Raw genomic sequence first — 27,934 nt, forward strand, 5'->3', positions numbered from 1 at the left:
TTGCTGTAGAATTGGTAAACCATACCAGAAAAGGGAATATCTGTTTTAACCAGGAAAGGCAAGAAGGAATCTCCTTTTTTAAACTGAGGACACATTCCATCAAATTCTATATTTGATCATCGCCTGCACCTCTTACTAAATCCACTCATTGCTGTTGACCTTTTTATCAATCTTTGCTATCCTTCCTTTATGAATTGTAAAATACGTGGCTAAATAAAGTGTTCAACCAGGAAATATTGATATATTGTGTTAATGAAAAGGCCTCTTCTTCAGCTTCACCTAACCCTATAGAAACTAGCCAAGGAATTTGAAAGTCTGAGGGACCCTAAAGGGAGGCCAAAAACATATGCTAGTCTCCCCATCGCCACCCCATGGACAGCAGGAAGAAGATCCATGTTAGAAAATGCATTTCTCAGATACTTAGAACCAGCATTTCAAGGCTTGCACAATTTCAAAACCTTTTAATACCCCATAGCTATCAAGAAGAAAGGCTATTTAATCTTTTTCTTCTTTTTTAAAAATCATTTAGCCTCAGCTTGGACATAAAAGCTGGCAATTGTTGCCTTAGCAAAAAGAGTGCTTTTCCTATGAAGAATCCTCATGGAGAGGTAGCAAGACTTGTTGCTTCTCCCACTTTCTTTCTTATGCAAAAACTGTGGACTCAAATATGAGTGGAACAGGATGTGTGGCATGTCCCTTTCCTATGTTAATTTCCCTTCCCCCTCAGAGATCGTCTCTCTTTGGCACTCCTCTTTCTTTTCCCTTGCTTTGTTGGGACTTACTGTGTGCTCATACAGCTTCAGGAAGACATTACAGATTTTTTTGCTGTATCTCTTGCCATAATGCTCAGAATCACTGAATTCTGCACAGAACTGGCAACAGTTCCCCATCTTTCCCTCTGCTCCTTTATCTCCCACCCATCATAACATATAGCACTTCCTCCTTTCCATTCTCTCTTTACCTCCTGCTTGCACTGTTTGATGTATTAAGATCTTCAAAATGGAACTCTCTGCTGAAGTCTTTCTCTTTCTCCTTGTTAACTATCCCAGGCCCTCCTTCATTTAGCAAAACCACTAAGTTATGTCTATCTTCCTTGCTTCCTTTCCCCCTCTGAGAGCAAAGGAAATTTTTTTTTTTTTTTTCCTTTTTATTTTTATTCCATAAATACAACATGCACACGAATCATCAACAAAACACAAACATGTAAAGAAAATACAAAAAATTCTCAATCGCAACAAACAGAAATAAAAAAAAGAAAACACACAAACTTCTTATTTCCGTAATTTTTTCATAACATATTTCTTTCTTTTGGGACTTCCTTCAGCCTGACCGCGAATCATACGGAGTCAGTAGGTAAGGTCGCACGTTTCATCCTTTATATTGTCATTATATCCATTATTGATCTCTATTTTCCTTATACAATAACCTTAGTCTGTCACAGTACTCTAAACCCCCTTAGCGTTATTTGCCCATCACTGATATTTTCCAGATAATTTACATATTTTTCCCAATCCCTGATAAACACTTGGTCTTTTATATATCTGATCTTTCCCGTTAATTTGTCTAACTCTGCATATTCTGTTAGTTTGCATCTCCACTCCTCTACTGTTGGGGTTTCCTCCTGTTTCCATTTTTGGGCTATTAAATTCCTTGCTGCCGTAGTCGCATAGTATATCATTTTGCAATCCTCCTTCCTTATCTCTCGTTGTAATAGTCCTAATAGGAAAATTTCTGGTTTTTTCCTAAACGTGTACTTTAATATTTTTTTCAGTTCTGTGTATATCTTTTCCCAGAACTGTTTTACCTTTCCGCACTCCCACCACATGTGGTAGAACGTGCCCTCTGCATCTTTACATCTCCAGCACTTTTTGCTAACCTTATACATTTTTGAGAGTTTTACAGGTGTCAGATGCCACCTATAAAACATTTTCATAACGTTTTCTTTTATCGTCGTACACGCTGTGAAATTCAATCCCTCTTTCCATAGTCTTTCCCAGTCCTCGTATTGTATACTGTGGCCTACGTCTTTTGCCCAGCAGATCATCACTGATTTCACCTCCTCATTTCCCAAGTTCCAGTCTAACAGCATCCTATATGCTTTAGATATATTTTTCACCTTACTATTTATTATTTCCGTCTGGAATTTTGAGTCATTGTCTGCATACCCTCTTTCTCTGATATCTCTGCTAAACATCTGGTTGATCTGTTGGTGACTAAACCAATCGTATACATATTCTCTAATCATCTCGTAGGGTTTAATTCTCCATTTCCCATCCACTTTAGTTACTAGTTGGTTGTATGTTGCCCGGTTACCTCCCATATTGATGGTTTTCCTGTTTATTATTTCGAGTGGTGCTAACCAATGGGGTGTTTTCGGTTCTAATATATTTTTATATCTCTCCCACACTTCTATTATCGGTCCTCTAAAGATATGATTTCTAAATCCCCTGTGCTTTTTCGTTTCATTTTTCCACATATAAGCATGCCAGCCAAGTTGGTTATCGAAACCCTCCAGATCAAGTAATTCCGTATTCTCTAAGTTGACCCAGTCTTTTAGCCAGCTTAGACATGTCGCCTCATAGTACAACATAAGATCTGGCAGCGCAAACCCCCCCCTTTCTTTTACATCTGTAAGCAATTTGAATTGGATTCTTGGCTTTTTGCCCTGCCATATAAACCTCGAAACTACTCTTTGCCATTCTTTTATAGTCTTACTTCCTTTTATTATAGGTATGGACTGAAACAGAAACATCAGTCTTGGTAAAACATTCATCTTTATCATATTTATTCTTCCCCATAAAGATAGTTTCAGGCGTCCCCATTTCTCCAAGTCTTTCCTTATTTCCCTCCATACCGGCTCGTAGTTATTTTTGTAAAGATCCATATTTTTAGATGTTATCCAGATACCTAGATACTTGACTTTCTTTACCTTCCCTATCTGCCATTGCTGTTGAATTAATTCTGTTGTCTTTGGATCCACATTTTTATATATCATCTTTGTTTTCGTCTTATTTAATTTAAAACCAGCCACCTTTCCAAATGCTTCTATCTCTCTCATTATCTCTCCTATTGATGTTAATGGCTCTTCCGTCATCACTACTACGTCGTCCGCGAAAGCCTTAGTTTTATATACGTTCTGGCCTAGAGTCACCCCTTTTATATTTCCATTTTTCCTTATAGAATTTAGAAGGGTTTCTAACACTGTTATAAATAGTAACGGAGAGAGAGGGCATCCCTGCCTTGTTCCCTTCCTTATCTCAATCTCTTCCGTTATTGTTCCATTTACAATCAGCTTGGCTTTCTGTTCCGTGTATATTGCTTTCACCCCATTGTAAAAATCACTGCCTACACCCATGTGTTCCAGGTTTCTCAACATAAAGTTCCATACCACATTGTCAAACGCCTTTTCGGCGTCGATGAACATCATTGTGACTTGTTTGTTAAACCTAATAGATAGAAATTCCAGCATATCCACAATGTGTCTTATATTATCTCTCATCTGCCGACCTGGCAGAAATCCCGCCTGATCCTTATGAATAACATCTGCCAATACGTCTTTTAATCTTTTGGCCAGGATTCCTGCATATATCTTATAATCTACATTCAGCAATGAGATTGGTCTAAAATTTCTGACTTGGGTTAGGTCCGAGTCTTGTTTGGGTAGGAATGTGATAAACGCCTCTTTCCAGGTTTCCGGGATTTCCCCTTTTTTTAATATTATGTTCATTGTCTTTTTCAAGGGTTCCACTAAGACTGATTTCATTTCCTTATAATAGCCTACTGTGAACCCGTCCGGGCCTGGGGCTTTTCCCCTCTTCAGATTTTTAATTATCTCCTCTATTTCCTTATTTTCAATAGGTATATTCAATCTTTGTTTTCCCTCCTGTGGGATTTTTTGTCCCTCTTTTTCTCTCAGGAATCTTTCTATCTTCCTTTGTCCTATCTTATCTTGGTCATTGTATAAGTTACTGTAGAAGCTTATAAACTCACTCCTTATTTCTTTAGGGTCTGATCTTTCTTCCCCCTCTACTATTAATTTATTAACTGTCCCTTGTTCTTTCCTTTTTTTTATTTGCCAGGCAAGCCATTTGCCTGGTTTGTTGGCATGTTCAAAGTTCCTTTGTTTAAGTCTTTTTATGTTCCATTCCACCTCCCTATTTATTATTGTGGCAAACTGGGTTTGGAGAATTTTTATTCTTTCCTTTGTTTCTGTACAGTTAGGTTTCTGAACTAGTTTTCGTTCGTTTATCATTATTTGTCTTAGAATTTCCTCTTTGTTTCTTTCTCTATTCCTGTTTTTTATTGCATTCTGTTGGATAAAAAAACCTCTTATAACCGCCTTGCTGGCATCCCAGACTGTACCTTCTTTCGTTCCTTTACCCCAGTTATCCTTAAAGTATTCCGTCAGTTTTTCCTTTGCCATTTCCACCACCTTTTGATCATCCAGAGCAAAGGAAAATTACAGTGGTACCTCGGGTTAAGAACTTAATTTGTTCCGGAGGTCCGTCCTTAACCTGAAACTGTTCTTAACCTGAGGTACCACTTTAGCATTTCAAGGGGCCTCCCGCTGCCGTCCCACAATTTCTGTTCTAATCTTGAAGCAAAGTTCTTAACCCGAGGTACTATTTCTCGGTTAGCGGAGTCTGTAACCTGAGGTACCACTGTAGTTGTAATTTTATTGTATTGCTGCCTTGGGCATACTTTACTTGATGAATTTAATGGAATCCCAGTTTTGCTTGCTTGCTTTTTTCTGTGTAGGCTTTTAGAATATAAAACCTGTATGATTCGTTCTGAGCATTTATGAACGCTCTTAAAACTAGCCTACGGTTAATCGAAGTAGAAGATGCTATGGTGCAGTGTGATTCAGTGGAGATACTCACATAATCACCAAGCAGGTGAGTTGCTGCTGCTCATTGGGAAAGGAGGGGCAGGTAAGAGTCCAAAGGGTGGGTAGATGAGGCAGAGGCACAGGAGAAATATCCAGGGGGAGGGACCAGTGATTTGTGGGGTTCTGTGCCACTTGTGAGGCAGGGAGAAGAGGAAGAGGCTAGGCAGGCAGAGACAGAAAAACATAGAGGTGGAAGACACTGACTTGGGCTGTTCGAATCTCCTCGGCTCCTCTCCCTGTCTCCAAGGATAAGGAGGGGTTTAAAACAAGAGGAGCAGGTGGAAATGTACACAGGGGGAGTTTCCGGTTACTTCCACATACCACATTAGAAGAGGGGGTTTAAATGTGCTGGAGGAGGCAGGGTGTGCAGATGCTCCAACTGCTCGTCTCAGCAGTTGGAGGTGTGTCTCAGAGCAGAGGTGTGAAGAAGCAGATACCCAGCTAGCTATTTAGCAGGAGTGCCACATGTGATTCTCACACCTTAGGAGCTGAATGTAATCAAGTGGTGAAATACAGAGAGAGAAACTGAAATTGGCAGATTTGTTCATTTCTATGTAAACAGGAAGTTGAACTATATTACATTTGCTCAGTGCTGCAGGGAATCATTGCTGACTTTAGCTAAATATAAAAGAAATTTCTGTAGTAAATTCCTGCCCATGGCCAGGAAGGGCCTCCTCAACAAGGAAGAAAGCATATCAATCTAAAGCAGTGTCTGTTGTGACACATTCAGATGTTGTCTAAAATAACAATAAAGGGTTCACTGTTTCTTCATTACGTGATTAGCCCAAAGCGCTTTCATTTTCCCCTCTAATGTAATCAAGACCCTTCAATGCATCATTGGAATAATAATTTGATGGAAAGTGAGAGCCAGAAAAAGAAAGTTCTAATGAAATTCTGCCCCGCCCATTTAACTGGGTTGCCCCAGCCACTCTGGGTGACTTCCAACATAATATAAAACACAGTGAAACATCAGTGTGGGATGGGAACAAAATAAAAATAGTAGGATTTCTGTCATCAGAAGACAGCTGGTCTGAAAATCTCTAGCTCCACTAAACATTTCTTTTCTGACTTTCATTAATGAATAAGATTCCAGTCTGGAGTTTCAGCCCCTGTTCTGAAAGGGCAAATATTTACTCTTCAACAGCCTTGAGAACAAATGTCACACAGGATACCATTGAACTTAAGCTCTTTAAATTGACCAGGCCCACTCACATCAATTCAATTCACCTTTGGACAGACTATTGATGGGGGGGGGGAGGGAGTTGACCTAAGAGTTATCGGGTAACAAACAAAGTTTGCATTACCTCCTGGGAGTCTGATAATTATTAGCAGGAGTATTTCTGAGATTCTAATTGGGAATGTGACAGTAACCCAACATGCATGCACAAAAGTATAAAAAGCTCATCTACCCATTTGCTGCTTTCCACATCCCAGCCCCTCCATAATTTGAAACTATGAAGTGGGTCACATTAATTTCTTGTCTTTTTTTGATAAGCTCAGCTGAGTCTAAACAGCTGCCCAGAAGGTACCGGGATGTAGGTATGTTGTGGGGGTTTATGATATGTTTGTTTTTTAAACTTATTAATTTTGTGCTTATGTATAATATATGCATAGTTCTATATCTATCTTTCTAGCTAGCTAGCTAGCTATTTGGAATGGTCAGATTATTGCTGGCTTCATTATACTATTTTAAACAAAGACTAGGGGCTCAGTCCATTGTGAGGTTTTCCTGTGCAAAACTCGTTTATTATTATTATTATTATTATTATTATTATTATTATTATTAAATCCTTTTGATTTTAACATTTATCAGTTTAAAAGTATCATTGATTCTTTATAAAGTGCACAATAAATATGGTGTTTAATAATACACAATAAAGTCATTAAGGCTAAAAGGCCTTTAAGGGTGTCTCCACCTGGTACCTTTATAATCCTTTTTAGCTCCCTGTCTGTAAAGCAGCAGAGAGTTCCACAGTCAGCTCCTCTCCAAACTAAGAGTTAGTGACTTTGTACACGGCAAAGAGGAAGCATTCTGGGGGCATGTTGCAATATTTGCAGTCTTTTGTGGATATGTTGGCTGTTATCATATGAATTGATATCCATATGTATAGGACTGTTGCGTAAGAAACACTTCTGTATATATAATAAGGATATGCACCAGCCTCATGATTAAGTTTGTATATGGATATTTCACTCCAGGAAGTCATCCACCTTCTTCTGAAATTTGCCTCTGGATTCAGATCTTATCTGCTTTCTGAAAACTGAAGCACATTTTTCTCCATTCACTATTATGGGGATTCAAAACAAATATAAAATACCTTCTCCCTGTGACCACCCTCTTCCACGCCATAGTGTGGTATTGACCTTATACAGTGGAACCTCGGTTTTCAAACGTAATCTGTTCCAGAAGACCATTTGACTTACGAAACGTTTGAAAACCAAGGATCAATGGGCAGTCGGCAAAATCCATTGAAAAAATTGAGAAACGCACCTCAAAAGCCGTTCGACTTCCAAGGCACGTTTGGAAACTGAAACAATTACTTCTAGGTTTTCAGCATTCGGCTTCCGAATCGTTTGGCTTCCGAGACGCTCGAAAACCGAGATACCACTGTATGGTAAACTGCCAATGGTGTGAGATGTCTCAATTGAAAATTTGATTTTTGTATTCTTTACAGGAAGCCATGACACCTTCAGACATTTCATTAAAATAGCAGAGGGTCAGTTTCCAGGCATGTAAGTCTTTTCAGATGGTTTTCCTTGATATGACCTCCAGTCTTCACACAAAAACAAAAAGGAGTAATAAATACAAAGGCTATTAAAGGATTAATACAGGCATCCCCCCCCCCCCCCACTTACATGGGTGTCACATTCCCGGACTCGACACGTATATGTGGAATTGTGTAAAATCAGGAGGGTGTTGTTGAGGGAGACTGTGGCGTAACATGGGGGGTTGTAGGGACTGTGGTCCTGGGCACAGTCACAGCGGGCTCCCTCCATGCCCCTCCTCTCCACCCCCACCTCCTGCATGCCCACCCAGATGGAACTAGCATACAGTTCGCCGCTGATTAAGAGTACATTCTCAACAATGGTCTGTTCATGTTTGTTTTGATTCCCATTTGCTTTTAACTTGTTTTTATCTTTTTTACTTTATTGTTTGGTTTTGTGTGTGTGTGCGTGTGTGTGTGTGTATACATATATATTTCAATTACAGTCCAATCATTGCCTCATTATAACAATACCAAATTATTATACAATTACTAATACCAATCATTCAAATACTGAATTATATAATTTAGGTGCCCCCCCCCCATGTTAGAGTTGATGGTTTGATTATTTCTTTATTTCTGTGTTCCAAAATCTTATTAATTTCAATTACATTCCGGTTGAAATAATAATCCCTTATACAAGAGCTGCAATATTAATAACTTCTATTCGTGTTGACACATTAAATGAACTACAAGTGAGGCACTCAAATTATATTCTTGTTCTTCCTGTGTGTGGCAATTATTTTGTCCGTGGTGTTTCTTCCTGTCCTTGTAAAATGATATGTCTATCTTTTCCTGGATATTGCTGTTCTCCATCATGCCTTGGGCAGAGCTAATATCCCATTGTTGTTTCAGAAATTTCTCCATTGCTCCATCCTGTGCTTTGTTGTTTTGCAACTTTAACAACAGCTGCAAAAATCACTCTGGCCCAATAAATAACCTGTTTTCACCATTTTCACCCTCTCAGCCTGGGAAGAAGAGTAGTCTGTCAAACTGCAGATGACTCAGTAATGAACCTTGGCAAGCTCACAGATTTCTTTCATCCTTTCGTTCGACTGAAGATAAATAACCATTTATACTTCCAATTAAATTAAATTCCAGGTCCTTTTAGCATTGTTCAGTTCACACCGTAGATAATAAAGGATGGTGAAGACTCAGCTCTAAGTTTCCATCGTAACCCTTCTGCAAAATAGAGCTTCCCTCCCTTTTTCCTTTTTTTACACACACACAGTTCTGTTTAATGTTATAGTCCATATCTATAATCCAGTTTCATCCCTCCTCACTTGCACATATATAAATTGAACTAATATTCAATAGAGGGTTGCCGAATCATAAATGTAGAGAAACAACTTTATTTCAAGAAATTGTAGGCTCCCCTCCCCCCACACCGTCTTTTGCACCAAATGAAGTCTTCTCTCAAGTTCAAACCTCAATGACTTTGCAGCTGGTTCTGTTCCAAATTTTATGATCTCATCTCTTCCAGCACGTTCCTGTACTTTAGTTCAAATTAAGCCTCTGCTTCTTAATGGTGGAGTAGGATAGTTATCAGCAGGCAAAGTGCTTTTGCACTCAGCGCCTCCCTGCCTCCCACATTCCATGCCGGAGCGAGAGCCAGGTATTGAGATGAACTGCGAGTGAAGCCCATTCCCCCCTGTTCCTGAGGGGAACTGGGAAGATTACCCTCAATCATCCTTGTTTTTCCTTCACAAACAATGTCCTGCTTTCATGGGAGCTGCCTCCATGAAGGCAGACCAGAACCGGAAGCTGGTTTTATATTTTTATATTGTAAACTGCTGTGATATATATTTTTATGATACAGCAGTAAATAAATATTCCTATCTATAAATAAATAAATGTGTTTTCCCAGCATCATCGGCTTGTCCTCTCAGAATCTGCAGAGAGCTTCATATGATGAGGTGGCTAAACTGAATGACAATCTTGTACAACTCGCCAAGAAATGTACTAGTGATGATCAAGCAACCCCAGACTGTGAAAAGCCTTTGGTAAGCCTTGGGACCTAAATTTGAAGGTTATGATTTGAAATATTGGTAAATTGCATAGTCTGGAGCCCTGGACCTTCATGGATGCTCTTCTGATTGATTATGAAATTAAATGACCAAACCGGGAACTTTAGACAGAAAACATTCCACTTATAAAGAAACTAGTTTATGTAGAGATGCATGCAACAGTCATAAATAGGGGACAGACCTGGTTTAAAAGCACAGAGCTAGGCATATTGGATCAGACAAAAGTCTGCCTAGTATGCCCGGTTGTCATAAGGTGCTTGTTCTTAACAATGTGCACTTGGCAAGGCATATTGGTAGCAAATGTGCACATTGATGGTAATATGGCCCACTGCTGAGCTAAGCTCCCTCCTGACAACCTGCCACACTTAATTACAAAATTTTTGATGCAGGGCAGTACCTTCCATAACAAGTAGCTGTGGAGAAATAGTAATTAATTCCCCATTGGTTCTCTCTCCTGCCTGGGATAAAAAGGACTCACCTTTAATGACAACTTGATTTGCAGGACACACCACAGTGTGGATGCGGGTCCCTAACTGAAAGAGAGACACCCAGGGAGTGGGAAATGTCACTGTTAGACTTCCTGTGTGCAGGATGTTTGAGGATGGAGCTTGCTTCTGACTCTCTAATCTTCAGTTACCTCCTTAGATAAGCCTAGGGCTGCCATCCTTGGAACAGAGCGGTGGAAGAATTTGAAGATGGGTGGTGCTCCCATAAAGAGGAAGTGGCACACAAGAATTCAACAAATGTACAATCTGTGCACTTGTGTGTACAATTGTACAATTGAACAAATCAACAAATGTATACTCTTTTACCCAGAGGTGTTCACACATGTGTAACGTGTATCTGTGTAGAGAAATAGTTGAGCTAGTACAGTTTATCACATGTAATTTTCAATGACTGCCTTTTCCAACTATGAACATAGTAGTTGAGTTACACACTCTTTCCCACAAACACTTATACATGTGCAGAGGAACTTGTACCCGGGTTCAGTGTAATATGTGAACAAACATGAAGTTGTATTTGGTCCTATGCGTGAAATGTTGTACTATGGTGGTTTATAAACTAAACTTGACTTTTCCATAAAACTATCTGGAAATTGTCCTTCTTTAAATCTCTTATAAAATGTAAACTTGATCATATAAACAGCTGCCTAGATACACTTACAATGGCTTACAATTTCAGACAACTATACAGATGTCCCCTAAAACACGTGATATTTGATATAACTGCAACAAGTAAACAGGCGAGTGCATGTCTAATAAATGAAAACATTTTGCATCTCTCCTTCAGCGTACTGTTTTTCTGGATGAAATTTGTCATGAAGAAGGTCTTGCAGAGAAATATGGATTTACTGAGTGTTGTGGCAAAGTTGATCCCGAACGAAATGACTGCTTTCTAACTCATAAAAATGAAACTTCTGGATTCATTCCTCCTTTTGTAATGCCAGATGGAGAGAACGTATGCAAAGTATACCAAGATACAAGAGCTGAATTTCTGGCCAAGTAAGTCAATTGAGTTGATGTAGTCATTTTGCTGAACTGGTTCTCCTTTGGGGGAAGAATGAAAATAATATGTAACATATGACTTTCTTCTACAAATCAGACGCTTCCAAATACTCTCACCTATTTCATGCAAGACGTTAAAAATTAGGTTGGAGCTGCAATAAAATACTTCAGGGTTCAATCCAGCCCCCCATGTCCTCTACCAGGATTTGTTGATCCACTCATTTCTTCCCCCACCTCCAACACCCAACATTATGTTACTGCTGAGCATACTCAGTCCTCATTGGGCTGTTTTCTGTGTTTGAGTAGGAAGGCATTGCTTGCATGGTTTTATGGGGGGTGGAGGGTGGGGAGGGAGTTCCTTCTTTTTGGACCTGTGTAAGCCATGGGGTCCCACCAATCATGTTGGTGCCTCTCTCTTCCTTCTCACTGGGCCCATTTTGAGACCATAGCTATCTGGACACAGTGTTTGGGTTTGCAATTAGAGGAAATGACATGTAATGCTACCTATATATACTGTATGCTGTCAAATTTCTTACCTTGAGGCCAATGGTTAAGTAGCCTAACTGAGTGCCTGAGTATCCTGTGTGGCAACTGGAATCTTTTTGCCTTGTCGTTCTTTTCAGTAACATAGGTTTAATAATTGTCCTCCCTCTCCTTAACAACAGCTTTAATTATAAAGGATCTTGGCACCTCAACTTTTTTTCCTTTTTTTTTAGAGTAATTGCAGTCCAGATTAATGAAAGTTTCCTTTTTGACCCAGTTACTACTATGAGCTTTCCAGAAGACATCCTTTTGCAAATGTTGTCGTACTCTATAAGACAGTTAAAGGGTTTGAAAAGGTACTGCAAACTTGCTGTCTGGAAACTGACAAGGATGCCTGCTTCAGAGAAAAGGTATTTCCTTTTAGCCCACATAACACCTCAATATTTTATTTAAAGACACTTACATAATGTATTTCATACCCTCTAACATTTCTCCGATGAAAATAGAGACATCCTATTCAATACTACTACTACTACTAATAATAATAATACTTTTATTTTTTATACCCTGCTTATCTGACTGGGGTGCCCCAGTTACTCTGGGCGGCTTCCAACACACATAAAAACATAATAAAACTATACAGTGCAACCTTCAGATGTTTTCTAAAGGTTGTATCGTTACTTATCTCATTGGCTCAGGGGTAGTATAACTCCATGCCCTCCAACATCTCTGATGAAAATAGGGATGTCCTATCAAACCCTCCAACATTTCTTCAATGAAAATAGGGACGTCTTAAGGAAGAATGGAACATTCTGGGATCAGATCAGAAATCAGAATGGCTTCTGTAAATCCAGGACTGTCCCTGGAAAATAGGGTCACTTGGTGGGTCTGGTATTTCTGCTAGACTGATAGGGAGCTGTTTTACATCTTCTCAGAGCAGTGGTCCAGGGTGGGAACCTTCAGTCCCTGAAGCTGACTGTGACCCTCCAAGCTTCTCCGTCTTGCCCTCAGGATTCTCCCCATGGTACAAACACTCCCCAACCACCACCACCCTACCAGTGGCGTAGCGTGGGGGGTGCAGGGGGGGCCGGCCGCACCGGGCGCAACATCTGGGGTTAGGGCAAATCCACAGGTTAGGGGGCGCAAATCCACGGGTTAGGGGGTGCAAATCCACGGGTTGTTGTTGTTTAGTCGTTTAGTCGTGTCCGACTCTTCGTGACCCCATGGACCAGAGCACGCCAGGCACCTCTGTCCTCTACTACTTCCCGCAGTTTGGTCAAACTCATGCTGGTAACCTCGAAAACACTATCCAACCATCTCGTCCTCTATCGCCCCCTTCTCCTTGTGCCCTCCATCTTTCCCAGCGTCAGTGTCTTCTCCAGGGAGTCTTCTCTTCTCATGAGGTGGCCAAAGTACTGGAGCCTCAGCTTCACGATCTGTCCTTCCAGTGAGCACTCAGGGCTGATTTCCTTAAGAATGGATGCGTTTGATCTTCTTGCAGTCCATGGGACTCTCAAGAGTCTTCTCCAGCACCATAATTCAAAAGCATCAATTCTTCGGCGATCAGCCTTCTTTATGGTCCAGCTCTCACTTCCATACATCACTACTGGGAAAACCATGGCTTTAACTATACGGACCTTTGTTGGCAAGGTGACGTCTCTACTTCTCAAGATGCTGTCTAGGCCTGTCATTGCCCTTCTCCCAAGAAGCAGGCGTCTTTTAATTTCGTGGCTGCTGTCACCATCCATCTACAGTGATCATGGAGCCCAAGAAAGTAAAATCTCTCACTGCCTCCATTTCTTCCCCTTCTATTTGCCAGGAGGTGATGGGACCAGTGGCCATGATCTTCGTTTTTTTGATGTTGAGCTTCAGACCATATTTTGCGCTCTCCTCTTTCACCCTCATTAAAAGGTTCTTTAATTCCTCCTCACTTTCTGCCATCAAGGTTGTGTCATCTGCATATCTGAGGTTGTTGATATTTCTTCCGGCAATCTTAATTCCATCTTGGGATTCATCCAGCCCAGCCTTTCGCATGATGTATTCTGCATATAAATTAAATAAGCAGGGAGACAAAATACAGCCTTGTCGTACTCCTTTCCCAATTTTGAACCAATCAGTTGTTCCATATCCAGTTCTAACTGTAGCTTCTTGACCCACATAGAGATTTCTCAGGAGACAGATGAGGTGAACAGGCACTCCCATTTCTTTAAGAACTTGCCATAGTTTGCTGTGGTCGACACAGTCAAAGGCTTTTGCATAGTCAATGAAGCAGAAGTAGATGTCTTTCTGGAACTCCCTAGCTTTCTCCATAATCCAGCGCATGTTTGCAATTTGGTCTCTGGTTCCTCTGCCTCTTCTAAATCCAGCTTGCACTTCTGGGAGTTCTCGATCCACATACTGCTTGAGCCTTCCTTGTAGAATTTTAAGCATAACCTTGCTAGCGTGTGAAATGAGTGCAATTGTGCGGTAGTTGGAGCATTCTTTGGCACTGCCCTTCTTTGGGACTGGGATGTAGACTGATCTTCTCCAATCTTCTGGCCACTGCTGAGTTTTCCAAATTTGCTGGCATATTGAGTGTAGCACCTTAACAGCATCATCTTTTAAAATTTTAAATAGTTCAGCTGGAATACCATCACTTCCACTGGCCTTGTTATTTGCAGTGCTTTCTAAGGCCCATTTGACTTCACTCTCCAGGATGTCTGGCTCAAGGTCAGCAACCACACTACCTGGGGTGTACGAGACATCCATATCTTTCTGGTATAATTCCTCTGTGTATTCTTGCCACCTCTTCTTGATGTCTTCTGCTTCTGTTAGGTCCTTACCACTTTTGTCCTTTATTATGGTAATCTTTGTACGAAATGTTCCTTTCATATCTCCAATTTTCTTGAACAGATCTCTGGTTCTTCCCATTCTGTTGTTTTCCTCTATTTGTTTGCATTGCTCGTTTAAGAAGGCCTTCTTGTCTCTCCTTGCTATTCTTTGGAAATCTGCATTCAATTTCCTGTATCTTTCACTATCTCCCTCGCATTTTGCTTGCCTTCTCTCCCCCGCTATTTGTAAGGCCTCGTTGGACAGCCACTTTGCTTTCTTGCATTTCCTTTTCTTTGGGATGGTTTTCGTTGCTGCCTCCTGTATAATGTTACGAGCCTCCATCCATAGTTCTTCAGGCACTCTGTCCACCAAATCTAAATCCTTAAACCTGTTCGTCACTTCCACTGTGTATTCATAAGGGATTTGACTTAGATTGTATCTTACCGGCCCAGTGGTTTTTCCTACTTTCTTCAGTTTAAGCTTGAATTTTGCTATAAGAAGCTGATGATCTGAGCCACAGTCAGCTCCAGGTCTTGTTTTTGCTGACTGTATAGAGCTTCTCCATCATTGGCTGCAGAAAATATAATCAATCTGATTTCGATGCTGCCCATCTGGTGATGTCCATGTGTAGAGTCGTCTCTTGTGTTGTTGGAAAAGCGTGTTTGTGATGACCAGCTTGTTCTCTTGACAGAACTCTATTAGCCTTTGCCCTGCTTCGTTTTGATCTCCAAGGCCAAACTTGCCAGTTGTTCCTTTTATCTCTTGCCTCCCTACTTTAGCATTCCAATCCCCTATAATGAGAAGAACATCCTTCTTTGGTGTCACTTCTATAAGGTGTTCTAAGTCTTCATAGAATTGGTCAATTTCAGTTTCTTCAGCACCAGTAGTTGGTGCATAAACTTGGATTACTGTGATGTTAAAAGGTCTGCCTTGGATTCGTATCGAGATCATTCTATCGTTTTTGAGATTGCATCCCAGTACAGCTTTCGCCACTCTTTTGTTGACTATGAGGGCCACTCCATTTCTTTTACAGGTTTCTTGCCCACAGTAGTAGATGTGATGGTCATCTGAACTGAATTCGCCCATTCCCGTCCATTTTAGTTCACTGATGCCCAGGATGTCAATATTTATTCTTGCCATCTCATTTTTGACCACCTCCAACTTACCCAGGTTCATGGTTCTTACATTCCAGGTTCCTATGCAATATTTTTCTTTGCAGCATTGGACTTTCCTTTCGCTTCCACGGGTTAGGGGGCGCAAATTACTTGCCTTGCCACGGGTGCATCCACGGGTTAGGGGGCGCAACTTACTTGCCTTGCCCCGGGTGCTGACAACCCACGCTACGCCACTGCACCCTACTGGCCCTGTTTCACACTGGCTGAAATGTGTCCTTGAATTCTGATAATGCCTCTTGCTTGCCAAGATGGATAATACAAAGGGGGGGTGCGCGGGCGGGCGGGCACGCACACACACACACACACACAGAAAGTATCCTACTGTACACAGGAAAAACTCACATTCCTTGTTCCACCCACATTGGCCTCTAGACCCACCCACAATTGGCATACAGGGCCTAATAGTTGCCCAGAAGGGAAGGTGGCCCTTGCCTAAAAACATTTACCCACTCCTGATCAAACCAAATACTACCTATTTTGACAGTTACTTTTCCAGGTTTCAATTAGGAGTCTTTCCCTTCCTCTGTTCTGTTTATCTAGAAATGGCAAACAATGAGCCTGGAAATACAGTATAAGGCAGGTGCTTTCTCACTGAAGTGCAATTCCTCCCACAATTCTTTCCGAGACTTTACTGGATCTGTTTATCAGAGCAGAAGTCAGAATTCTGAAAGCTTGGATTCATCAGGAGATATAGATCAAGGGGAATGAATTCAGTTCAATTAGCTGTGAACCAGCTGTAGATTTGGTTGCCCTGTATTGGTTGGGCCACCATCAGAAGCCCTTTGTTTTGCTTTTTCTCCAAGTTGCTCCTTGCAATGAATTAATTTTCATTGCTTTGTATATGTTGTTTTCTCTGACAGTTGCCGGCTGTGAGAGAGCAAAAGAATTATGCCATCGGATTGCAGAAACACACCTGTTCCACCCTGAAAGAGTTTGGGAAAAGATCCCTGAGGTTTCAGTGAGTCTGGGTGCTTTCTCTTTTTGGGGGGATGGTGGTGTGACATTAGCTACATGGATGATCAAGTATTCTTGAGAATTACAGGAACCTTTGAGCACAAATTAAACTTTTTCAGGTATCAGAAACAATTTCCCAAATGAGGCTCATTTAGATATATCTCCCTGCTCAGCATCTCTTTTACACAGCAGTTTCATGGAAGGCCTACCTGGGTGGTGAGATGCTCATAGAATTGTAGCATTGGGAAAAAGCAAAATGCATTTTATTTAACACACACAAAACATATTGCCAGGTACTGCAATTAAAACCATGAGGTGCTATAAGAAGAGAGCAGAGGCATCTGGTCACATCTACCCCATTTATTTAAGGCACACTGAAAGCATGTTGCTTCCCCCACAAAGAACTACAGAAATATTGGATCAGAAAAGAGCAAAACAACAAAAAACAAAACCCCTATATTTAACATTCCCCACAGGAATTTGGATTGTGGTGTGCTACTGAAAGGTGCCTGGGGATGTAAAGAATTATAGTTCTGATGTTTCAGGCAGCAAAGTCAATTCACATGTTTTAAACCCTCTTAGGTTTTGTTTTCTCTTTATTTGTTTATCACGTTTGCATCAACATTTGGTTTATTAGATTGTGATTCAGCCATTCAAACGTAAATGTAGCCAGTGATATAAATAGTGTCATGTGTACACTTTGGTTAAAGGATAACAATCCCCAATGGCATTCCAGGATCCGGATTGAGAATTAGGCAGCTATTCCAAAATTTCCATAGTATGGTTTGCTTTCTGCTAGTGGTAAAAAAAAAAAAAAGTGTAATGTGTCATGTATGACACTGAAAATGACCAGGAGTAAAGTTCTTGGGCCCTGGCATTGTCTACTCACATTAACCAATAAGTGATAAAAACTTTCTTTCCAGAAAAAAGCTGTGATTATCAGGGCACTGAATTAAGCAGCCGGTGCCAATTTCTGCAGCTTTTATCTGCTTGTATGAAATAGAAGGAAAGAAACATGAAGCCTTGAATGCAACTGTTCAGAAGTGTGGTACTGTAGGTATATAGTGGACTACAGGACACAATATGAATAAACTGCCAGTGTTGCTGGGAATAATATATATATATATATATATATATATATATATATATGCGCATCTGTCTTGAAACAATCTCAACATTTTGTTTGCTTTCTTTCCAGGGAAGTTGCTGACCTGAGCCGGAAATTCCCAAAGACAGATTTTCCTATCATTCTCAAGATTGTTGGTGACATTGTACACATCCATGAAGTGTTCTGCAAGGGTGATACTCTGGAGTATTTCCTTGATGTTGTAAGTTTTGTTAATTTTAATGTAACTTACTTCAAACCAAGAATAACATGGATGTTTGCATTGTCTAGTCATAATCTCCAGATTGGCCCAAAGCCTTATGGGAAGAATTCTGGCCAGGGAGCAAATTGGGGGCTTTGCATAGCCTTAGTTAAATGACTTTGAGCTGTGAAGAACGGAGGCCTCACAGAATACAAAAGTGTTCTCTGGTGAAAACACCATGAGTCTCAAACAAGATCCTGGTGGGGCTCTCCCTTGCTTTCTTCAATACTACACTGGTTGTTTGACAGAAGATGGAGCTGCTGACCTACTCCTTGCTTCACTTCACTTAACAGTGCTCTAATTGGCTAAAGAATACTATTGCTTCTTCTACCTCAGCTGGGGTCAGGTGGCACCAGGGGCAAATCGGATTCCATTTGAGTGTATAAAGCTGTGGACTCTGGCCTATTTTGCTAATGCGAGCATTTCAGTGATCAGGCACACCAAGCTGCTCTTTGTCTGTCAGCTTGAAAGATCCTGCCTTAAAATAACTACCGTATTTTTTGCTCCATAAGACACACTTTTTCCCTCCTAAAAAGTAAGGGGAAATGTGTGTTCGTCTTATGGAGCGAATGCAGGCGGGAGGCAGGCAGGAAAAGCCCCCAAGAGCCGCACACATGCTCCGCATGGCTCTTGCGGGCTTTTCACCGAGGAGGGAGAAGGGCAGCCCGTCACTGACTGGCTGTCCTTCTCCGACCTCGTAGGAAAGCCCCCAAAAGCTGTGCACTCTTTAAAGGGAGTGGGGCTCTTGGGGGCTTTTGTGGGAGATGGGGGAAGGGACAGAGGGCAGCCCCTCAGTCCCTTTCACGAGCCGCGAGGAGCGTGTGTGCAGCTCTTGGGGACTTCTCCCTCCTGGGGAAAATCCTGCAAGCGCCACACACACGCTCCACACGGCTCATGAAAGGGAGTGCTGAGCAGAGCCCGGGATGCATACAGGCTCTGCTCAGTGCTGCCTTTAAAAATATTTCTTTTCTTGCATTCCCCCTCTAAAAAATAGGTGCATCTTATGGAGCGAAAAATACGGCAGTTATTTCTGAGCCTTTTTTTCTTACAGGCAGATTTGACAGAGTATATCTGTACCCATCAAGACACTATATCTACTAAAGTGAAGGACTGCTGTGACAGGGAACTGCTGGATCGAGAAGAATGTCTCATAAATGCGGAAAATGATGACAAACCTGCTGATTTGACTCCCACTTTCAAGGAGTTTGGGGTTAAGGAAGTGTGCCAAAATTTCACGGAGAACAAGGCTACTCTTCTAGAAAAGTATGGTATAGAGAATTCAGATTGGTCTCAATCCTAACTCTGTAAACTCAGTTGCCAAGCATACTGAGGGCAAGAAGAACGCATGTGGTATCAGAGGGGAAAGAGGAAACGTAACTTCATTATCATGTGATGGATACTTTGTAACCTACAATTAAAAACCAATCTGATTGCTTCCCATGATTCCCCCCCCCCTCTGAGGAGAGGGTAAAGTTTTTTTAAAATTAAAAAAAACTACCTTGAACAGCTAGGTGCACAGTTCCTGCTGTGCTCTATCCAAATAGGGCAAGAAGAATGTTCCTGGAAGTGACACCATGTGATCATGTAGCATTATTTTCAGAGCAATTCTGCAGGGGAAGTAATGGCTGCCCCATGCAATGGTGCCAACTTGGGCCCCAGACTGTGGTTGCCCTGTGTAGGGGCAGTGGATCCCAACAGGGGCCTTTCCCAGTTGCTGCCACAGCCCTGGAGTGCCAGAGGTAAGCCAGTGGGCAGCGATGGCAGGCAGCACACGGTGGTGGGCAGCAGCCAGTGGCAGCTGGTAGTGGAGGCCAGGTACCCACAGCAAAATTTTTGTGAGTGCCCAGGCCCCCAGGGCCCTCTGGAGATGGCACCAGTGACTCCAAGGGTCTACAAGAGACAGCCAACCCCCTGTCCTCATACAGTGTACCTAAAAACCATGCTACCTTATCACTTTGCAACAATTCCTCACTTTTGTGGAGATGGATGCTCAAAGTCTAGTCCTGATTTTAATTTGCAGCCCTTGAACCTGGTTTTAGTTTGCAACTCTCCTGCGGCTGCAATATTGAAGTTATATTGATAAACAAACAAACAGCAGCAATAAAATTTAAATACCCAACTTACAGCGTTTGCCTAATGAATTGCTAAGTTGACGTATTCGAAGTACTTTCAACACTTTCTACGTGTATTACTATTATTGTTGTAGATAACACAACATCATAATCACCATGCATTCTTCCCTGTGTTCCAGGTTTGTTTATGAGACTGGAAGGAGAAACCCTGTGTTTTCTAAGCAGCTGCTGTTGAAAGTTGGCAGTAAATATGAGGGTTTGTTGGAAAAGTGCTGTGAAACTGAGCATCCTGAAGAGTGCTTTCATCAAGGGGTGAGTTATGTGTCATCTTCATGTAATTAATAGCTTCATTTGAAAATAAATAAAGCCATGTGTTAATTCCAGTGAACAAACAGATCCAAGTCCCAGATCTTTTTGTTCACTGGAACTGACACATGGAGGGTTGTTATTATTGTTATTATTATTTTAGAACTGAAGCTTTTATGCAGCTGAAGCTACCATTCCCTATTAAAAGTGGTCACCTTAAATGACTCATAACGTGCACACATTTAACTTGTGTGCATTCAGCTTTACATGCTTGGCAAATTACACACACACACACGTGGTGGAAAGAGGACAGGCATCTGGGGGGGAAAGACTTTGACAATCACATCTGCCATTGAACCCAGTGTGTTTTGACTGTATGAGATTTCGGTTTTAGGCACTTTTCCAAATATTTAATAGCAGTTATATTTTCCTTTAGGAAGGAGAGCTAAGACAATACGCTGACAATACCCTGGAAACACTTAAGATGCGCTGCAATCTGTATGAGAAAGCAGGAGACCACGGCTTCCAAAATGAGTATGCTCTATCCTTTTCAGATTATAGCTTGTGAATAGGGGTCAATTTAGTTGGGCTAATTTAGTTTTAGATAACCTCTTTGTAGAGACAGAATGCAGAGGATGGATACTTTTATTAGAAGCAATAAAGAATAGCTTTAGAGTTCTTGAGAACAATTCATGTGGATGGATGTTAACCCAAAAGATGTGGGGTGGGAAGGAGAATATGGGCATGATGTATGAGGCACAAAGTCTATAGCTGGTGTATCTTGACACTAGGATGGTGTGGAATTTAAGCAGACCTAATTAGAGGAATCTATGCTACGCAGAAACTGAAACGAGTCTGAAATAAAATCTGTTGGCACAAAGAAACAACAATTGCTGCCTCCTACTCCCATTTTGAAGGAAAGGGGGGGGGGAAACAGTGGTTAACTGTGTTTTGTCTGCATATGCAACATCAGCTAAGTTATATGAACTTCCAGCAGCGGTGTATCAAATCCAGGATAGTGATTAATTTGTTTGTTTGCATAGGCACACAATACTTTGTCGAGATGGGGAGAACTCTTAAATTGAAGCTCCAATGGTCCCAACAGTGCAGCCCTAAAAGTGACTTCACTTGTTCCAATAACCTGTCAACTTGTGGAAGACTGCAGTTTTCTGAGTCCTTGAGCATTACTGCAAACCCCCACCCCTGACAAGGGTTGCATCCCAAATTCTCATTGACTAAAATCTTCTCGGTTATGGTTCTTTGCAGAGTCCTTGTCCATTATACGAAGAGAGCTCCCGAGATGGCATTTGAAGAATTGTACCAGTACACAATGAAATTCGCAGGTGTTGTTGCCAAATGCTGTAAGGAGGATGACGCACACATACTGGTGTGTGCTGATGAGAATGTGAGTATTTTATCCTCCTTATTGCCCTCTTTCCTACATCCACATTTCTTTCTCTTTCAGCAGGGTTTATTAAATACTATTTTAAATGTAATGCCTTTGAATTGGGCTCAGATGAAAATAAGCAAACAAATATACAACAACTAATACTAGAATAATTAGAAATGGAGGAGGAATCCATTTAAAATGGATTTTTTTACATGGAATTTGACAGTTCTGAATATGTTCTAAAACATATTTCCCATAGTGTAACTTGAATGTGACCTAAAGGACAGGGATGTTTGACAATGGCTTAGATTTGACTTCTCCCGGTATGTCTACAGCTGACCCACTTACATATATGTTGAATGTTTCTTGGCTGGAGAACCACACCCACCCTTGGGAATCCTCCAGGGTCTGCATTCCTGCAGTAGGTGTGGCCACCCTGCACACACACCTCTTCCACACAAACATACAGGACAAATAGTACACACACAGGGCACACACAGGGCACACACAGCTCATCTGCTGATCAGTAAAGATCAGTTGAGAGCAGATTATATTCCCTGCACATCTGAGAATGGATGAAAGTAGAAATCAGCCCTTGCATTCATATCAAATGCTCAATAGGAGTAGGAGGAGATCAATTCGATTCCCATTGTGGCAATGTGCTTTTTGAAGAGCTTGAAACCTTTCTGCCCATCCGAGTGCCACAGTGAGGGTGAGAATCACTTTATACCCACTGGTGCTCTCCACAGGGCCATGTTGCAGCAGACAGAAAACTGGATGGGTGTCAGGCTTCGGGGAATCAGATCCCTCCCCCCAGTGGCAGTAAATTACCAGTTAGTTTCTTTAATAATCACAGCAAGAGACAAAGAAATGCATATCTCTCTAGAAATGGCATTGGTCCCAGTAAAGGTTCACCCCCTCCATCCCCATTAATCTACGTCACTCCTGTGTCAGGTAATCTGAGCTTGTTGCCAGTGAGCTCTCTGTTCTATCACTCTCAAAGCCCGTCTAGTCTTAGGTGAAGGGGGGGGGGGTCAAGAATGCTGTCCAAGGACACTGAACCTGCCAGCTGTCTCTCTCCTGGTGTTTCCTCTTCTAGCCGTTCCTCACCCAATATTTCCCAACTTTTCCCCTCTGGACTATGCCCCTCTGTCCTCCTGCCCTTGGGAAGGTTCAGGAGAAGGGGGCAGTGGCTCCAACCATTCCTCCTCAGTCCAACCTCTGGCAATGGGGGATGTTGAGTTACTGAGGAAAGTTTGGTAGCTTGGTAGTTCACCACTGTGTGCTAGCCAAAACTGTGAAAAAGCATTCAAGACCTCAACAGCCTCTCAACTAGCTTACCATTGTGTATCTGATCCTTCAGTAAGTGTGCTACCTTATCCAGAACAGGCTGACACGCATACCTGGATTGGTTGAAAATATAGAACTTCAGGTGTGTGTTGTGTGGTCAAGTCTGTTCATTATTGAATTTGTTCTGTAGTTGCCAGTGCAGCTCCATTAGACTCCCCGCCCCCGCCCCCGCCTTCCCCAATTTCATTGATAATCTTGATCATGGCTATTATTGTCTATCTTCCTATTATTTATATTCACTTGGTATTGTAATTTTATAGAATTGAAATAAATTCAGTGCATGTGGCAATATGGGATTGTTCAAGCTTTTAGCATCTCACAAGCACAGTGTCTTCAAAAGTTACATTACTTGCATTCATTGTATTGAAATAGTGGCTAATTTATGTGGCAAGCAAGTTGCTTTGATCACTCTTCTGTTCATCAAAGGTCAACATATTATCTCTCTTTCTCTAGACAGACCTTTTACTAGGAGAAGTATGTCAGCGACATGAAGTTAAACCACTAAACAAACAAATGCACAACTGCTGTGAAGATTCCTATGAGTTCCGTCGGGACTGCTTTAGCAATTTAGGAGTAGATCCAGATTATGTCCCTGTACCATTCTCTTCCGAACTGTTTACCTCCCACCAAGATCTATGCTCGGCTACCCCAGATGAATTGCTACTAAGGAAGCAAAAGTAAGAAATCAGCCCAGTAATTAGTTGGCTACTTCAAAGCAATCCAATACCTTTAGCCTTCCTCACCTCTGTTCCTAACCACAAAGACCTGTCCTTTATTCAGTCTCTACACATATTGCCGTTCTGAAACTCTCCACCTTGCTGAAATCATGAAGGAAACAACACTTGATTTCACTAGTATGAGAGACACATGCAGCTTATGCTTCCAACCTATCACTCACTGTTCTCATTGCAGGCAGCTTGTCCACTTAATAAAACACCAACCCAATAGCACCACTGAGCAAATAGCAGAAGTGACTGGATATTTCACTACCATGGTGACAGAATGCTGCAAAACTGAAAATCATGAGGAATGCTTTACGACAGAGGTAAACTTCTTAGAATGACAAATGTCTGGGACAGTTTCTTCTTCACTGACAGCCTGACAAGGCTGAGGCGAAGTGTTTGATTGGGATATGAGTACCTAGGCCTGGACTCCTCCTCAATGACAAGAATGGCAAGTAGCTCTCAGGGTTGTGGGATGTGGTGGGGACCAAAGGAATGAGGAAGAAAAGCTCCATGTTTTGAAAGTGGGGCTCTGGAAATATAGAGTTGCAATTGCTATTTATAGCTTTAAAAAAATAGAATGAGGCCATGGGTGGAGGAAGAGTATGCTGCAGGGATCGGCATGGCCTAGCAGAAGGCTGCACCGGACTGCACAGCATCCAGAGACATGTGTGACACTGCATGCCACGTGAGTGAAATCACACACATGCAACGTATGATGCCCACCCCACCCCCACCCCAGTCTTGGGGGCAACACCTCCGGTCCAGGAGGATACTATTGTCAGTGCTAACAAAAGCCTATGAAAAAGTCTAGTAAGAGCAATGGTGTCATGCTCTTCTGGTTCCTCTACCAACATGGGTCATTTGTCAGGGCAACCGGGGCAGATTCAGTTTCAAACCTGGGTCTGAACCCAAACTGAAATGGGTCTAGATTTCCTCTTGGAATGCCTGCAGCTGCTTTGACATTACCCTCTTGAGTACCTTGCCGCCAAAGGGGGCATTTGCAACCAGGCAGTAGTTGCTCACTACAGTAAATACTGTCATAAGAAAAAATGTAACCTGATCAAGCATTCTAGAGAATGTGATGGAAAAAGAGATTTCACCAGTTCCAGTCCAATATATTTTGTTGCCTGGAGTTTGCTTGTCTCCAGCATTCCAACCCCACCCCTACCCCCACACGACTCTCCTAAGGTTTCACAGCACTATTCAAACACCAGTTCCTGTCCTCTTCTATCCCCCCTGGCAGAACCAAGTCAGAATTTCTCTCTTGAAGAGAAAGAGAAACTGGTATCGCATGTAAAAAGTATGCCCACCTACATAGGAATGTGGCTAGGATGGGGTGGTGTGTTTAGCAATGCAAGGCCAAATTTGGAGGATGAGGTGGGAGCAACAGGGGCTTAGGAAGAAAACATGGTTGAATTTGAATGCTCTGCTCTAGAAATATACAATTGCAATCACCATTTTTGCTATAAAATTAGTGGGAGGCTGTGGGTGGAGGTTTTAAGTTTCTTCAAGGTGCCGGAATGAGCCCCTGTATCATTCACAATAGACTACTAGAATTAAACTGGCACAATTGTTCAATGCAGAGATCTATGGTCAACTTGGAGCTCTTTCTCTAGGAATGTCAAAGGGTGTTTGTCATTTCTTCCAGGGTCCAAAACTGGTTGATCGCAGTAGAGCTGTTTTTGGAGAGCAGTAGCCATCTCAGGTGAGCTGATTTGCAAGCATGGCTTGTGTGAAAAGGTTTAACTGATTCAACATTGACAATGTAGGATGAATGTTATCTGCCACTACTTGCAGTGAAAGTATTACGTATGAAGGACCTTGCTTAACCTCTGTTCTTATTTATGTTATACCACTAGCCAAGGTCTGGAGTATCTATTTATAGCCAGAACATGGCATTATGACAAAAGAATGGATATTTGAACCACTCAGAATGCATGTCTTCATGATTAACACTTCCTCCTCTAGGATACAGAGAGACTCAGATTCTGGGGACCCATTTTATTATCTCAGATATCTCAAAGAGGATCATGCCCTGGAGGTTCTATTGCATCTATCACATACAGTATTTGCCTCCAACAAATAAAACTTTCAGAGTTTTGAATTATTTCAGAAGCTTGCACCCAGATGAGGTATATGTGCCAGCTCCTAGAGGCCGAGGCAGTTTCAGCCCCCCCCCCAATGTTTTTTTTTGTTGTTGTTGTTTTGTTTGTTTTTTGTTTTTTTGGAGTCCAGGTCCCCTCAATGTTCAGAGGGCTTTTGGCTCTGCCCCTGGCTCCTCGCGGTGTTGCACACACAATGTCAGGACGTTGCACAACATTGCACATGTGACATCATGTGCTCCTGGGTCCCCTCAATCAAGGGGGCGGGCTCTTGAGAAAATAGTGCCTCTAATGAGAGGTAACAAAGAGGGGATGTATATAGAGTCATACCTTGGTTTTCAAATGCCTTGTGACTCGAAGGTTTTGGCTCCCAAATGCCACAAACCCGGAACTGAGAGTTCTGGTTTGCAACCTTTTTTTGGAAGCCAAACATCTGACGTGGCTTCCGCAGCTTCCGATTGAGCGCAGGAATCTCCTGCAGCCAATCAGAAGCTATGTCTTGGTTTTCGGAAGTCAAACAGACTTCCAGAGCAGATTCCATTCAAGAACCAATGTACAACTGTACACACAATAGGAACCAATGCCTTTCTCACCCCCCCTTTTTTTTATGTCTACAGCCGTAGGGAGGCTTCTCCAAACCAAATACTTAAAGGGCCTCTGATTATGCAGCGGCAAACCCACATTTGCCAACAAACATACACTCAGAGGTAATCCAAGTATAATACACAGAAACAAACAGAAACATAGTTCACACTTTACATTTTCAAGTGAACATTCTGGTCTTACCTCCCTCTCAAATTTTCTACCTGATTGTCAGTAGGGCTGATAAATTTCAATTTTGGGCTTTTAAAACATACTACTTGCTACTGAATTGCTTTGTAGGTTGCTTAGTTCAGTTTGCCTGTCCAACTATACTTATTCCTAATTTATTGCTCTTTTTTATGCTTTATATCCTCTCCCTGCCCTTGGAGTACCTTTCATTCTTAGGGCATGAATCCTGGAAAAATTCAGAATAATAGAAGCAGGGTTTTTTCCCAGAAGGGCATGTCAAATTCTCCCCTTCATTATTAGTAAAAAAAACAAACAAACAAAACCCAGCTATCACTTCTTTTTCTTTTGACATAAATGGATGGAATTTGCTGAAGTAGTTGTCCATCCAGGGTGAGTTTAGTCTCCCAACTTACAAGAAAGTACACCAAGTGTGTGTGTGCTGGGTGCCTTTAAATTAAAATTATTGTTGTTTCAAAATAATGGGACTGTGTGAACTGACTACTAGATGTGAAATGAGGGGTTTCTCGTTTTCTCTAAAATGTTCTGCTTGTTCTTATTTGATTGCTGCAAATAATTATTTGCTGTTTTCTTCTTGCTCAAGAAAGGAAGAACGCTGGAAATAAAGCCCAAATAAGCTCAAACATCCTTGGTTGCTTCTTCACTTGTGACGCATCACCTTTCTGATTCACAGGAAACAAGGATTTGATTCTTCCATAATCTTCATCTCTCACTATAGTTTTACTGTTGAGAGTTAATAAAGTGTTTAAAATCTTCCCCTGTTGCAGTACAGTGATTCAGTTAATTAAAAATATAACATATGGGCTTGCGTGTGTGTGCATGTGAAAGGAGGTGGTGTGTTGGAATTTGGGAGCACTCTGTAACTTTTGGTACCAAGCAGACAAACAGAAACCTGTTTCCCATGGACTTGCTCTCTCTATTTGACTATTCATCCCTAGAGTGTCTGCTCTCCCACATCTGGGCTTTAATCATGGTGTGTGCAGGGCAGGGCAAAAGGGTCAGAATGAGTCAGAAACTCTGAGCCAGATAAATCTGCAACTGTTGGAAGCACGAAGAAGCTGCTATGTTCCCTTACAGCTGAGCATTGAGCAGGGATGGGGAACTTGTTGCTCTCCATATATTTTTGGATTCCAATTCCCATCATCCCCAGCTAGCATAGCAAATGTCTGAGGATGAAGGGAGTTGTAGTAATCAGCAGAGCTGTAGCTAGGTGATCTTGCGCCCT

General features: G+C 41.7%; 1 protein-coding gene across 2 annotated transcripts; it reads left to right on the forward strand.

The window, feature by feature from the left end:
- Nucleotides 1-6,272: 6,272 nt before the first annotated feature.
- On the forward strand, nucleotides 6,273-27,464 carry LOC114582559 (albumin-like). 2 transcript variants are annotated; one of them, XM_028703657.2, is made up of 15 exons: nucleotides 6,273-6,427; nucleotides 7,564-7,621; nucleotides 9,521-9,656; nucleotides 10,971-11,182; nucleotides 11,946-12,078; nucleotides 16,515-16,612; nucleotides 17,807-17,936; nucleotides 19,027-19,238; nucleotides 20,227-20,359; nucleotides 20,790-20,887; nucleotides 21,620-21,758; nucleotides 23,547-23,770; nucleotides 24,006-24,138; nucleotides 25,467-25,523; nucleotides 27,293-27,464. In XM_028703657.2, the coding sequence occupies exons 1-14, from the start codon at nucleotides 6,343-6,345 to the stop codon at nucleotides 25,512-25,514; spliced, it is 1,839 nt and encodes a 612-aa protein (XP_028559490.2). In that variant the 5' UTR covers nucleotides 6,273-6,342; the 3' UTR covers nucleotides 25,515-25,523; nucleotides 27,293-27,464. The 2 variants fall into 2 exon arrangements, with proteins under 2 accessions (XP_028559490.2, XP_028559491.2); XM_028703658.2 differs by having other exon boundaries at nucleotides 27,297-27,464.
- The last annotated feature ends 470 nt before the right edge of the window (nucleotides 27,465-27,934 follow it).

Source organism: Podarcis muralis, chromosome 13, assembly GCF_964188315.1.
Source record: "Podarcis muralis chromosome 13, rPodMur119.hap1.1, whole genome shotgun sequence".
Taxonomy (NCBI): Eukaryota; Metazoa; Chordata; class Lepidosauria; order Squamata; family Lacertidae; genus Podarcis; species Podarcis muralis.